We start from the raw sequence: 15,681 nt of genomic DNA on the forward strand, positions 1-15,681 counted from the left end.
ATACTCGAAAAATGGCTTTTTGGGCTACTTTTGAGGTTATGTACAGGACGCACAAAATTTTTTAGCTCTTTTCTTCTAATTGCATCATTTAGTACTACTTTTTCCCTTCAAAATGAGCTGTCGAATGGTCATCTACGATTTTTCCTTGCAAAGTTACGGCCATTTTAAGATGACATGATGAATTCCAAACCCTGCGCCGTTATAGCCCAACAACCTCATGAGCATTCACATTAAACCTGTAAACTTTTAACTATAAACCCGAAAACCTGGACTGAAAACTGTATATATGGGTTTTTGGGGTCGCTGATGCTCATGAGGTTGTTGGGCTATAACGGCGCAGGGTTTGGAATTCATCATGTCATCTTAAAATGGCCGTAACTTTGCAAGGAAAAATCGTAGATGACCATTCGACAGCTTATTTTGAAGGGAAAGAGTAGTACTAAATGATGCAATTAGAAGAAAAGAGCTAAAAAATTTTGTGCGTCCTGTACATAACCTCAAAAGTAGCCCAAAAAGCCATTTTTCGAGTATATAACCTCAAATATCTCAAAATCCTGACGTGATGGGCCAATTCTGACCTCGGATTCGGATTCTACGCAGAAAATTACTTCGGAAATGACCCCCAGCTGCCCAACAACAAAACCTTGTAGACCTGTGTTATTTGTATGAAAAGTTATATACAATATCATTAATTTGTCTATTTCTATTTTTAATCCGTTATTTTTCATTAAATTTATATACATATATATATATACATATATATATATATATATATATACATATATATATATATACAGGGTGGCCCACGTAGTGTTATAAATTTATATCTCGAAAACGAAGTAATTTAGAGAAAAATGTTTCAGACAAAAGTTGTATGGTTTCAAAGGGGACATAAGATGGTGCCATCAGTTTGACCTTGAAGAGTCACCTGAAGGTCACATGAAGGTCACCTGCAACTTTTTAAATGGGACACCCTATATGCTTTTGCATATTCTTGTAGCTCATCTTGAGAGATTTCCAAAACACTATAATTAAGTTAGTTTTCATTAAGTACTTTCCGAGTTAAGAGGCTTGAAATCATTTTTTAATTTTACATAAACCGTAAAATATCTTGTAAAATATTCATTTTTCGATTATCTTACTTTATACTTTTATGTACAAAATAATAAAAGGAATCAATTGGTGTAAAGAAAACACATAATTGTTTGGAAAGAAAAAATGTAATTTGTAATTAACAATTACATTTTTTTTTTAAATAACTAACTTGAAACCATATAACTTTTGTTTGAAACGTTTTTTTCTACAATCAAAATTAAAAAAGTTATTCGGGGTGATCGATTAAAATGGGACACCCTGTATATATATGTGTATATATATATATATATATATATATATATATATATATAGAGTTTGTCAAAAGTGTGGAAACCCCTAAATATCTCACAAACGGTGCATTTTAGAAAAAAATGTTTCAGGCAAAAGTTGTTTGGTTTCAAAGGGGCCATAAGATGGTACCATTGGTTTGACCTTGAAGAGTCATTTGAAGGTCACGTGAAGGTCACTTCAATTTTTTTAAATGGAACACCCTATATATTTTTGCACACTCTTGTAGCTTATCTCGAGAGCTTTCCAAAACACTATAATCAAGTACCTTTTCGTTAAGTACTTTTTGAGTTATGAGGCTTGAAATAATTTCTTAATTTTACATAAACCGTAAAATATCTTGTAAAATATTCATTTTTCGATTATCTTACCTTAATACTTTTACGTACAAAATAATGAGAGGAATCAATTGGTGTAAAGAAAACACATAGTTGTTTTGAAGAAAAAATATGTAATTTGCAATTAACAATTCCATATTTTTTCTTAAAAACAACTATGTGTTTTCTTTACACCAATTGATTCCTCTCATTATTTTGTACATAAAAGTATTAAGGAAAGATAATCGAAAAATGAATATTTTACAAGATATTTTACGGTTTATGTAAAATTAAGAAATTATTTCAAGCCTCATAACTCAAAAAGTACTTAACGAAAAGGTACTTGATTATAGTGTTTTGGAAAGCTCTCGAGATAAGCTACAAGAGTGTGCAAAAATATATAGGGTGTTCCATTTAAAAAAATTGAAGTGACCTTCACGTGACCTTTAAATGACTCTTCAAGGTCAAACCAATGGTACCGTCTTATGGCCCCTTTGAAACCAAACAACTTTTGCCTGAAACATTTTTTTCTAAAATGCACCGTTTGTGAGATATTTAGGGGTTTCCACACTTTTGACAAACCCTGTATACAGGGTGACCCATTTTAACTTAGGCAGCCAAATAACTCGAAAAATAAACAAGATAGAGAAAAATGTTTTAGACAAAAGTTGTATGGTTTCGAGGGGGCCATAAGATGGTATCATTGGTTTGACCTTGAAGAGTCATTTGAAGGTCACGTGAAGGTCACTTCAATTTTTTAAAATGGAATACCCTATATATTTTTGTACATTCTTGTAGCTTATTTCGAGAGCTTTCCAAAACACTATAATTAAGTACCTTTCCGTTAAGTACTTTTTGAGTTATGATGCTTGAAATAATTTCTTAATTTTACATAAACCGTAAAATATCTTGTAAAATATTCATTTTTCGATTATCTTACCTTAATACTTTTATGTACAAAATAATGAGAGGAATCAATTGGTGTAAAGAAAACACATAGTTGTTTTTAAGAAAAAATATGGAATTGTTAATTGCAAATTACATATTTTTTCTTCGAAACAACTATGTGTTTTCTTTACACCAATTGATTCCTCTCATTATTTTGTACGTAAAAGTATTAAGGTAAGATAATCGAAAAATGAATATTTTACAAGATATTTTACGGTTTATGTAAAATTAAGAAATTATTTCAAGCCTCATAACTCAAAAAGTACTTAACAAAAAAGTACTTAATTATAGTGTTTTGGAAAGCTCTCGAGATAAGCTACAAGAATATGCAATGACAAATAGTAGGTTCCATTTAAGAAATTGAAGGTGACCTTCATGTGACCTTCAAATAACTCTTCAAGGTCAAACCAATGATACCATCTTATGGCCCCCTCGAAACCAAACAACTTTTGTCTGAATCATTTTTCCGTATCTGTCTTAGGTACAAAGAAATTTGGGTGCATAGATTAAAATGGCCCACCCTGTATATACCATCTAAAAAAAGATAAATATATACACTCAGTCCAAAAAAAAGCGATACACTTAAAATTTGGGAAAAAATCATCAAATTTCAAATGACGATAACTTCGTAAATAATAAAGATAGAAAGGTCTGTAAAAAATGAAAATGAAGCTTGGAATCTCTACTTTAATAATCGATTTATTTCAATGTTGCGAGATAAATTTATTTAAAATGGCGGATAACAAAGCAAGAGCATGCGAAATTGAAAAGTAATGGTCCGAGTTTGCCACGGCACATGGCGTGAGCCAAATGTCGCAACTCAATGGGATAAAAAGCATATGATAGTACAGAGTTTCTTCCTTAAAATGCTTTTTCATTCATCTCGATACGATGATTTTTCGCCTAGACATTCGCATTTTAATAAAAAGGCAGCTTTTTACTTTAAATGCGAATAACTCCAAAAAATCATTGTATCGAAACGAACAAAAAAGCATTTTAAAAAGGAGACTGTACTATCATATGCGTTTTATCTCATTGAGCTGCATCAAACTTTCGCCATGTACCGTGGCGAACTCGGGCCATTTTTTTTCAATTTTACATGCTTTCGTTTTGTCATCCGCCATTTTCAGAAAAATTATCGTACAAAATTGCGATATAAAATTTCGAAAACTAGAAATACGAACCTTTAAAATGCTTTTTATAAAATCCTTCTAGCTGTATTAGGTGCTGAGATATTCAATTTTGAATTTTTAGCAACGCCGAATTGCAAGAATAGAAATTCCATGGTTTCGCTAGTACTGCGGTATCTTAAAACTCCAAACCGTTAAAGGACCCCATGGCTCATCAGCTCCACGGTATTTTGCGACTCCAAACCCTTCTTGTGCGTGCATTTGTGCGCGAGTGTGTGTAAGAGAAAGAGAGAGAGAGAGAGAGAGAGGGAGGGAGGGGGAGAGAGAGAGGGCATTGTATTATTAGTGTGTGTGACTACTTCTTGCACGAATTACACACACACACACACACACACATACACGCACGCAAGCACACTCACTAACACACATACGCACACAACCACGAGTACGGTTTGGAGTCTTAAGATACCGCGGTACTAGCGAACCATGGAATTTTTATTCTTGCAATTCGGCGTTGCTAAAAATTCAAAATTGAATATCTCAGCACCTAATACAGCTAGAAGGATTTTATAAAAAGCATTTTAAAGGTTCGTATTTCTAGTTTTCGAAATTTTATATCGCAATTTTGTACGACAATTTTTCTGAAAATGGCGGATGACAAAACGAGAGCATGTAAAATGGAAAAAAAATGGCCCGAATTCGCCACGGTACATGGCGAGAGTTTGATGTCGCAGCTCAATGAGATAAAACGCATATGATAGTACAGTGTCTCCTTTTTAAAATGCTTTTTTGTTCATCTCGATACAATGATTTTTTGGAGAGTTATTCGCATTTAAAGTAAAAAGCTGCCTTCTTATTAAAATGCGAATGTCTCGGCGAAAAATAATCGTATCGAGATGAATAAAAAAGCATTTTAAGGAAGAAACTGTACTATCATATGCTTTTTATCCCATTGAGTTGCGACATTTGGCTGACGCCATGTTCCGTGGCAAACTCGGACCATTATTTTTCAATTTCGCATGTTCTTGCTTTGTTATCCGCCATTTTAAATAAATTTATCTCGCAACATTGAAATAAATCGATTCTTAAAGTAGAGATTCCAAGCTTCATTTTCATTTTTTACAGACTTTTCTATCTTTATTATTTACGAAGTTATCGTCATTTGAAATTTGATGATTTTTTCCCAAATTTTAAGTGTACCGCTTTTTTTGGACTGAGTGTATATATATTTTTTTTAGATGCTATAAAGAATACTTGTCCTACTGTAACAGAAGTACAATTTGAAGAGATTTTAAAAACATGGTTTAGACAAGCAAATCTGCGGTTAAATCGTGAAAATGTCAGAAATAATAGGAGAAACGATGTTTTTATTTTTATTTTCAAAAACCTGTTATTTTAATTTTATTTTACGAATTTATTTTATTATTTTACGAAGAGTTTTGCTTTTATAGCGTTTATGGAATTATAATTTTTACATGTTAAATTTTTAAATAATTATTTGTATAGCACATAAATTAAATTCATAAATTTATTTTATTTAATTTTTCTTGCAATCACTAAAGTTTTAAGGGTAAAAACGAGATAAATAGTCTATACACTTTATCGGCTGTTGGCACATTCTCATTTGTTCACCTCTAATCGATTAGATGTACAATATTCTGTTATAAAATATGAATTTATAATTTTTCAGAATATAAAGTCATACATTTTATTATTTTTCAAAGTTTATTTTTTAAATATAGTATTATATAAATATATAATATAAAAATGAAGGGTAATTATGCATAAAAAGGGCCCACCTTCGCACAAATGTGTCATTGACATATGTTGTCAAGGTCATATCTCTCCCCTCCGTGGGCGCCACCTTGTCGTGGTGGAGAGGCTTAAGGATCCCGGTCTGGGGCGTCCTGGGTGGGCATGGCCCATCCTTGGCGTCCCGGGCGGGCGGGTCCCGAACTAAGCGCGCCCATTGCACTCCCTCATCCTCTGTCTTGCAGGGCCGAGGCTTGCCTCGTGCTACTGTAGGTAGAGGTTGGGAAGGGGGGATTCCGCTCCACTCTGGCCTGATGCGGATAGGGGAAGGAAAACCCTGATTCCAAACCCGGTTTGAGGGCACCGTGAAAGGTGGGAGAACACCCAAACCCTCTTCTCTCTTCCCACAATTGCTCTTCCGTTCCTTCTCGTTTTTCCTTCTAAATCCTTCATACTCCCTTCTTCTCCCTCTCCCTCCTGATTTCCCTCCCTCCCTTACCCTATTCCTTATTCCTGTTTGTGTGTATGTGTGCGTGAATAGGTGTGTGAAGGTTGAGGGTAATCCTTAAAACCCTCCCAGAGAGATGTACTCTGGATCTAAAACACAATTACCCAAAATGATATGGAGCAATTCAAAGAAGTAAATGTTACCACCCCAGCGGGATCGAATACCGCAGGGGTTGGCGTCAGCCGGAGTATCATCCCAGCCTCGGTGGCGTCATCATCGGACGATGGGCGAAGCGCGATGTTTACGGCGGGCGTCGCGCCCGAAATGGTTACCGTCGCTCCAATTTTAGAAGATGAGAAAGAGAAGGAGCAGTCTCCTCCTGTCATGGAGGCTCAAGTTGCTACGGGGATGGAAATACCTACGCATTGTAGGTCTATAAGTGCGAATACGGTTATCCTGGACTGTCTTACTCTCAGTTCGGATAAGTTAGTTACAACTGCTCCTGCTTTGGAATCTCAAAGCTGGGTCAGTATTATTAAGGCGAAGGAACAGGCTGCATCTACAGTTCCTGTCCCTTCTATGGAAATCGATGTCGGTGACGGCGGCTCGTTAGCCGGACGTACGGCAGCCAAGAGGAAAGCCGTTGAAACTGACTCTCTGGACGACAGCTCCTCGGACGCTGCCCGCGGTGCTCCTGCACGTCCCCGTGCTTCCAGAAAGAAGGTCTCTATTGTGACCCAGAGCCAGGTTAAGCCTGACAATGTGGAGGATAACGAAATCCCCATTTGCTCCAACCAGGAATCTGCGCCGTCGGGTACTGACGTCGATGAACGACGGGGCAAGGTAGACCCCGGCGCAAGACAAGAGCAATTGACCCGCTCATTGCGGAACAAGAAATCTTATGGAAGACGGGCAGAGCCCCTGAAAATATAGAGGATGAGTTACTGCGTTGTATGACGGCGTCTGATATCAGCGCACAAGCGCTCGAGTATTTAGCGGCTATCGACACAATCCGCACGAAATGTGGTCGTATGCAAGGAGGACTTAGCGGTGAGCTCCGCAGGAGGACCCGTGGGCTCGAAAACCTTGTCCGGGCATTGCAATTGAGAGCCGAAGCTGCGGGAGATCCACAAGCGCAAAAAGAAAAAATAGAGGAGCTTCTTAATGAAGTAAAAGAAACCAGGAGAGAGAAGGAACAAAGAAAGCGTGAAATAAGCGAACTCCAGGATATAATAAAAGAATTGAAAAAAGAAAATAAAGAGATTCGGGAAGAGATGAGAAGGTCTTTCAAAGAAATAAGAGAGAGTATCGAAAAGGATGTGCAGGTCAGTACACACAGTACATAAAAAATCACCGCCGTCACAAGACATCCCGGGAGTCCCACGGGGCATTCCTACACAGCCCGTCAGAGTCCGCCGGAACCCTGGCCACCTCTAGTGCCAGATAAGAGACCTATGAGGTCGGAGACAGATGGGGGATGGGTACTTCGACCCCCCCTGCAAGGACGATCTACTCTTATCCCAGTACGAGAGGATCTATCCTCCACGAATAAGGATATTCGGACAATGATCTTCACAAATAGAGATAATACTGGCGAAAGGCCACTACGCACGGACATACGAGTCAAGGGAAATGTCCAGATCGCACCGCCGAATTGTGAGCGTGTGCCGCCCAAGACACCCTCAGTACAGCAGCAATCACCCCAGCAGCCTACGGATCAAGAGTGGGTTACCGTCGGGAAAAGAGGAAGGATATTACGGAAGCAGGATAAAGTGGTTATTAAAAAAGAGAAACGGAAGCTGCCTAAGACGACTGCGATCAGTGTTAAGGGCAGTAGTAACGCATTTTCTTATGCGGACGCTCTTAAGCGGGTGAGATCAAACATTTCCTTAAAAGATTTAGACATACAGTTGCCCAAAATTCGGAAAGGAATGAACGGTGCTACTATTATTGAGATTACGGGACCAGATAATGTCCAGAAGGCTGATCGTCTTGCGGCCGAAATGCAACAAATTTTGAAAGAAGAAGCTCATATAACTTGCCCCAATATCCGTAGCGAAATCAAAATCTTCGGGATAGACGAGTCCATCACCGTTGAAGAAATTCGTGAAGCTCTGGCTATTGAAGGACAGTGTAAACTGGAAGAAATCCGAGCCGGTGAGATCGGTCGCACACGCACCGGTACTGGGGTTATCTGGATTCAGTGTCCCAAAGTGGCCGCTGTGATGGTGGCGGACAAGAAACGTATACAGATTGGTTGGTCATCGGTTCGAGTGGAACTTCTTAAAGCGCGCCCTATCCAATGCCACCGATGTTGGCAAATGGGCCATGTCCGCGAAAGATGTAGATCCAATAAGGATTATAGTGGCTGCTGCTTTAGGTGCGGAACAGCCGGACATACCGCCCCAGTTTGCAAAAACAGGGTTAGATGTTTGCTTTGTCTGGATTTGGGGATGGCCGGAGATCATCGGATGGGATCGGCGCGATGTCCAGAAATTAACATTCCCCCACAACCGAATAATGGCCCCAATCTGCGGACAAACGTGGGTAATGGCAGTAAATCTAAGGATAATCCGCCGGTTGACAGCGGATCACCAAAGATTAATATCTCTTCGAACTCCCATATTTCGAAGATAAGCCCTTCTGAGGAGTGTACAATTAATCCGTCAATTGACGAGGACATGAGAGATTCGCCCGAAAGGAGGACGGACGAAGTTGATATGGAGGAATTGTAGTGGGTAGATGTATAGGAAATGCTATATACAGAGACTTGCATCTATCTATTACATACATATGTACATATATACAATATACTATGATTAAGTGTATTCAGATTAATCTTAATCACTGTCGCGTCGCTCAAGATCTGCTGATGCAGACAGAAAAGGATCGTCACATCAACATATCGATCATATCTGAACCCTACTGAATTCCTGACGACGTCACGTGGATTGCTAATAAGTTTGGCACGGCAGCCATTCATTGCAATGTGTTAGGTTTGCCATATACTGGCATCTTAAAGAACCAGGGCCGTTTCACAGTCACGATCCAGTGGCAGGAGATTACGATTGTCTCCTGCTATATCTCCCCCAACTCTGACGACGCCACGTTTAAAGAGTTTCTTGATGAACTCGACGAGTGCGTGGCGGAAGCCGGTACAGACGTTATCATTGGAGGCGACTTCAATTCGAAGTCCAAACTGTGGGGCTGTAGATTTACGGACTCCCGCGGTGACCGATTAGCCCGTTGGAGCGCCTCTCGTGACATGAATTTGGTAAACATTGGTACCCAACCCACATGTGTCAGGCACCAAGGCACGTCGATTATAAACCTTACATGGTGCAGTGCCTCTCTTAGACCCCGAATTGATCAGTGGAATGTACTTGAGGACGAAACATTTTCGGATCATATGTACATATCCTTTGTAATAAATAATAATAATAACAATGTAAATAGTTTGCACAGAAAACGGAAATATATCAGATGGGCGTATAAGAAATTTGACGCAGACAAATATAAAGAAGTTCTCGAATGAAGCTGCATTGGACTAACTCCTACATTGGATAGCTATACAACTGCTAAATGGGCTCAAGAGACATTACAGAATGCATGTGACCTTTTCATGCCAAGAGCAAAGTATTCACCCAAAGACAGCATCTACTGGTGGAGCTCGAAGATCGCGGATCTGAGGAAGAGTAGCCAGGCTGCCCGTAGACGCTGGCAAAGATCAAAATCCACTAAATCAATAGATGTGATCCTGGAGCTTGAAGAAGTATATAGATCACGAAAAAGGGATCTCAAGATTGAGGTCAAACGCGCTAAAGCGAGTGCATGGGACGACCTGATACGCACGATTGATCAGGACCCATGGGGCTTGCCCTATCGGATTGTCCTGAAGAAACTCCGCAGATCAACGCCGAGTATTACTGAAATCCTAAATCCTAAGATACTTAATAGCACTATAGAAAAATTATTCCCTACTGACCCATTCTGGAATTTGGGTACTGTGTCTAATACTGAGGAGGTAGAGTGGCGAGACGAATACGATGTCGACATATCGGAGCTATGTAACATCCTACGGAAGCGCTCTGGCGCCAATAAAGCCCCTGGTATGGACGGCATCAAGGCGATCTTTCTGAAACACATACCAGAGATCTTCCTTATGCAACTACGGAACATTTACAATAAGTACATGCGGAAGGGAGAATTCCCAAAATTATGGAAGAAATCCATTCTTGTATTTGTCCCAAAGGGCGAAATGAACTTTCTGACACCCAAGGTTCGCCCGATATGTTTATTGAGTGAGCTAGGTAAGACTCTAGAAAGGATTATTGAGGCACGTATACAGGAATGGATGATACGACATCCGTCATCCAAGCTTGCCCCGAATCAGTTCGGGTTTCGTAGAAGAACATCAACTTGCGATGCCCTGATTGTAGTACAGGAGTTCGTTCTTGAGGCTCGTGCGGATCATGAGATTGTTGTTGGCGCAAGTCTCGATATAACTAATGCCTTCAACTATCTGAGATGGAGTAGTATACGTCAAGCCCTCCGAGATAAAGGCTTCCCTGTTTATATCAGGAAAATAGTTGATGACTATCTATCTGATCGGGAAATCGAATACCCTACCATGGATGGCAAAACACAAATTAGGAAAGTCACGGCTGGTGTTTCACAGGGATCGGTTCTTGGGCCGACCCTGTGGAACATCACATACGACTCTGTGCTTCGTACACCTACAGAGGAAGGCTGTATAATCCTGGGGTATGCCGATGATACCCTGATATTATCCAGGGCAATGACGCTCGAGGAAGCTACGGCAAAAGTTAACCTACAACTTAGTAAGCTATTACGACGCATCGAGCAATTGGAACTTAAAATCGCTCCCAGCAAAACGGGAGCTATTTTGTTTAATGCTAAAATACCTAATCCTAGACTACTTAATGATAATACTTATAACTATCTGTACAAAGATGTATATACAATTAGAGTAAGCCGCGAGGTGGTAAGTACCGTGAAATATCTCGGATTAATCTTAGATGGTGCATGGAAATTTGTCGATCACTTCCAGTACATAGAAGGGAAGGCTTCCCGTGTGATCCGAGCTTTGAACGGCATTCTGCCGAATTTAAAAGGACCACGGGAGAAAAAGAGGCAACTATACGCTAATGCAGTAAACTCTATCATTAATTATGGAGCATCAATTTGGAGCGACACGACATCTAATAGGAAAATCGGGGACTTACTCCGCCGGATACAAAGAGTGTTAGCGATACGCGGATATCGCGAATTTCAGGATATCGAACGATCTCCGCAGACGCGGCTCTGTTACTTGCAAGGATCGTACCAACTCCCATTCATGCCGCATACTACCGGCGCGTTTTCCTTCGATCTTATGACCTTAAGAGACAGAATAAATGAAATCCTCTTGTTGAAAAAGAAATTAAAAAGGAGGAAGAAATCCTTCTACGTCGGCAATGGAAACTATATCTTCAACGTAGAGACGCTGCGGGGGCACGAACCTGCAATGCAATTTTGCCCGTGTTCGACATGTGGCTCGATAGGCGACACGGAGAATTGTCGTTTCACATAACACAACTCCTTACTGGACATAGGTGCTTCTCCACCTATTTGCATCGTATCGGCAAAGCAGAGTCGACTCTGTGCCCCTTCGGACGGGGAGGACTCTCAGGAGCATACCTTGCAAAAATGTGAGGAATGGAGAGAGCAGAGGGAGCTCCTCACCAGCGTTATCGGTGAGGACCTCTCCCTAAGTAAGGTGATCCAACAAATTTTGGAATCTAATGAAAATTGGCAGGCTTTTTCTGGATATGCAGAAGGGGTCATGTTCCTCAAAGAAGAGGACGAAAGAGCTCGTGAATGTTTCTAACACGAAAGTGATGACTAGATTAACCTAACTTAATTACCTATTTACCTAGAGTCAATTTGAGAACCCAAATTGGACACAGTCATTCACACACACACTTGCACACACTTACAGGGACATAATTCGAGTCATGGGGGATATTGGAAGGGTGGAGGGCTGGAGAAGTAGTGTGGAGGGAAGGGGAGATTTAGGGAGTAGGGTATTCATTCATTCATCATCATCTACACGCGCACACTGACACATTCACAGGGACATAATGTATCGAGGGGCCATTGGATGGGTGGTGGGTTGGTGTAGGAGTGGTGTGGGGAGAAGGGGGATTAAAGGGGGGATATTGGGGGGTAGGGTATCATTCATCTCCATTCACACGCACTTGTACGCTTACACACATACATACATACATACACACATACACACGTAACTTACATACATACATACATTCATTCACTCAACATATACATACACGCATACACACACATACACATATCGGACTAGATAAGTTTTCCCGGTCAGAACGAGGGGTAACACCCAACAAGCGCCAGCTCCCCGGGCGGATAATGCGAGAGCGGGTACCGCCCGAGGAGCGAGCAAGCCACGGAGAGACTAAGAGAGGGATTTTTTAGTAGGTAGTGGCCACTAAATAGGCCGAGTCCTACACTACCCGGGCTTACGGGGGTCCGGGTGTGCGCAAAGGCATTTTTCCCCTCTCGGAAGAAAAAGGTCATCTCTAATTAATATTCTGAAGATTTTAGCCGGCGGTCGTTGTTTATTAAAAAGTTATTAACAAAAGAATTGCTTTTTATCTCCGAAAATATTGATTTGAGAAAAAAAATTTTAAGCAAAAAATAAAGCCGCTGAAAAACTCTACAAAAAAGGTTATACGCATTTTTTTTATAAACCTATTATTTTAACTGTTACATGAAAAAATAATAATTTTAAATACATTTAATACAATTTAAATTTATATAGAATTTAATACAATTAAAAAATATCATAAATGTATGTGTACACACACACACATACACACGCGGGGGGTGCAAGGGGGGCCTTCGGCCCCCCCTCCCGCAACCACACCGCCGGTAGGCAAGATGGACCTCGCTTTACAACTTACAGCATATATCCATTGTGATTGAACTTTTCGCAATGCGTCCCCTACCGACGGGGTGGTTGCGGGAGGGGGGGCCAAAGGCCCCCCCTTGCACCGCCAGCGCGTGTGTGTGTGTACACATACATTTGTGATATTTTTTAATGGTATTAAATTATACTAAATTGTATATAAGTTTAAATTGTTTATCTTTTTCTTATTTACCTTTAATTTACCTTTTTTTGCGTTTTTCTTCGTCTTGCGAGTTCGACCGCTATTTTTAAATTTCATATTCGTGTTTAGGAGGTAAAAATACGCAGAAATTGGATATTCTTACCCATTATTTCATATAGGTAGGTTTTCCGAAGGTTTACCTTATTTTTGTATTTATTATTTTTATCCTTTTTCAGCCTATATCTCCAAAACTATTTGAGTCCGACCCTTATATATATATACGAAATTACTCGGGAAAATTTCCCCTATAACATATTTGAAAATAAAGCAAATCGGAACAAAGTAGAATTTTTATGTCAATATTTCTCACATTTATTTGTTAATAACTTTTGAATAAAGAACGACCGCCGGCTGAAACCTTCAGAATGTTAATCAGGGATAACATCTTCACAACATACGTCAATAACACATTTGTGCGAAGGTGGGCCCTTTTTATGCATAATTACCATATTATGTATTATTTATATTATTAAAATATATTACTGTGTGTGATATTATAATAAAAAGATGTATTCTTATTTATTTTGCTTCGTTTATCATTTTGCTTCTAATTTATCTTCTACAAACTTTGTGATCTATAATTTATTAATTTATACACTCGTGAACAAAATTATCGCATAGGTAATTTCATGTCAAATTTTCGCATAACTTCAAATAAGTATAACTCCGTCAAAAATGGTCGTATTTGAAAATTTTTTTTTCATTTTCAAGCTTAAAGCCTCTATTTTGAAAATCATTTGTCAGATTTAGAATTTATCCTCCTCCCCTCTCGCCATCTCCTCAAAAGTAAGGACGTGTTATGTCTCCAAAAAATTGCATGCTTTGACGCATTCCACGGAGTGGAATAAATTTTTTTCGCAAATTTCATGATAATCATCGTAAAATATGGACTTTTATGTGTGAATTAAAAAAAAATTTTTCTTGTACAATTTTTTTTCGCGGAGTTACGACATATCAAAGTTACCTATACATTTTTGTTCATTTACCGCCAGCATTAGCATTACCCGATGCGCACCGCGAGGAGGTTGCTGGTCGGATTTGGCGCATCGTGTGTGTGTGTGTGTGTGTGTGAGACAGCAGGGATAAGGACCCTACGGTTCGTCACTCCCGTAGCATTTTTTGACTCCAAACACACACACACACACACACACACACACACAGCAGAGAAGGTTTGGATGCTACGGGAGTGACGAACCGTAGGGTCCTTATTTCTGCTGTCACACACACACACACACACACACACACACACACACACACACACACACACACACACACACAGAGACACACACATACACACTCACACGATGCGTCAATTCCGACCAGCAACCTCCTCGTGGTGCGCATCGGGTAATGCTAATGCTGGCGGCAAATGAACAAAAATGTATAGGTAACTTTGATATGTCGTAACTCCGCGAAAAAAAAATGTACAAAAAAAATTTTTTTTTAAATTCACACATAAAAGTCCATATTTTACGATGATTATCATGAAATTTGCGAAAAAAATTTATTCCACCTCGTGGAATGCGTCAAAGTATGCAATTTTTTGGAGACGTAACACGTCCTTACTTTTGAGGAGATGACGAGAGGGGGGGAGGATAAATTCTAAATCTGACAAATGATTTTCAAAATAAAGGTTTTAAGCTTGAAAATGAAAAAAAAATTTTTCAAATACGACCATTTTTGACGGAGTTATACTTATTTGAAGTTATGCGAAAATTTGACATGAAATTACCTATGCGATAATTTTGTTGACGAGTGTATTTTGTAATGTAATAAAAATGTTATTATATTGAAATAATTATTACTATTTCATTAATAAATTTGGTTATGTAATTAAATAAATAAAAAATATTAATTATTTAATAAAGTCTTATTATTACATACATTTCAACATTTCTAATTAACTGAATTGATGATTATGGAGTTGTCAACAATAAAACTATTAATTATATTATTATATAAAACTATTAATTATATTTAATTATATTATTTGTCGTTCTAAATTTACATTTTTTTACATGTATTATCTATATTATATGTATTATTTGTATGATATATGCTAAATATAAATTAAATGATATAACGTGTGTGTGTATAACCTAATTAGAAAGTCTAAATTATCATTTTGTTATTAACAACTGTAATAATAATCTAATAATCATCAATTGAGCGAATCGGAACTGCATGTCAAAATAGATCTTCATGTGATATCTATGATATCGCTATGAGAATAATATATAATAATACAATAACATTTAAATACTATTTTTAAAAAATGTTCATGATATAATATCAAGAAATATTTCTATAATGTTTCATATTCAAGTATCTGAATGCGGACATTAAGTATTTATGTTACATTTCTAAAATGTTTCTGCGTGAATCTGTGAAACATTTCATGTTACAAAATAACATTGTTGAAACGTATTGGATATGTTTTTTGTATAGTGGGCTATCATTGTTCCACTATCTGATTTCAATATAAGAAAGGTAAACAA

The 15,681-nt window shown here is 38.6% G+C and overlaps 1 protein-coding gene across 1 annotated transcript; it reads left to right on the top strand.

The window, feature by feature from the left end:
• Window positions 1–6,931: 6,931 nt before the first annotated feature.
• On the top strand, window positions 6,932–11,868 carry LOC145973311 (uncharacterized). Its single transcript, XM_083102590.1, has 4 exons — window positions 6,932–7,316; window positions 7,380–8,712; window positions 9,516–11,521; window positions 11,594–11,868. Exons 1-4 carry the CDS (start codon window positions 6,932–6,934, stop codon window positions 11,866–11,868), a joined length of 3,999 nt encoding a protein of 1,332 aa, XP_082958716.1.
• Window positions 11,869–15,681: the final 3,813 nt, after the last annotated feature.

This window comes from Camponotus vicinus, unplaced genomic scaffold, assembly GCF_025532165.1.
Source record: "Camponotus vicinus isolate PSW18456_S1 unplaced genomic scaffold, iyCamVici1.0 SCAF_6, whole genome shotgun sequence".
Classification (NCBI taxonomy): Eukaryota; Metazoa; Arthropoda; class Insecta; order Hymenoptera; family Formicidae; genus Camponotus; species Camponotus vicinus.

Bases quoted from the DNA above. Each gene is read 5' to 3' on its own strand.
- LOC145973311 (XM_083102590.1), top strand. From the start codon at position 6,932: ATGACGGCGTCTGATATCAGCGCACAAGCGCTCGAGTATTTAGCGGCT. The intron at 7,317-7,379 runs GTACATAAAAAA...ATTCCTACACAG, and splicing joins TGTGCAGGTCAGTACACACA to CCCGTCAGAGTCCGCCGGAA. The intron at 8,713-9,515 runs GTGGGTAGATGT...TCTCGAATGAAG, and splicing joins GTTGATATGGAGGAATTGTA to CTGCATTGGACTAACTCCTA.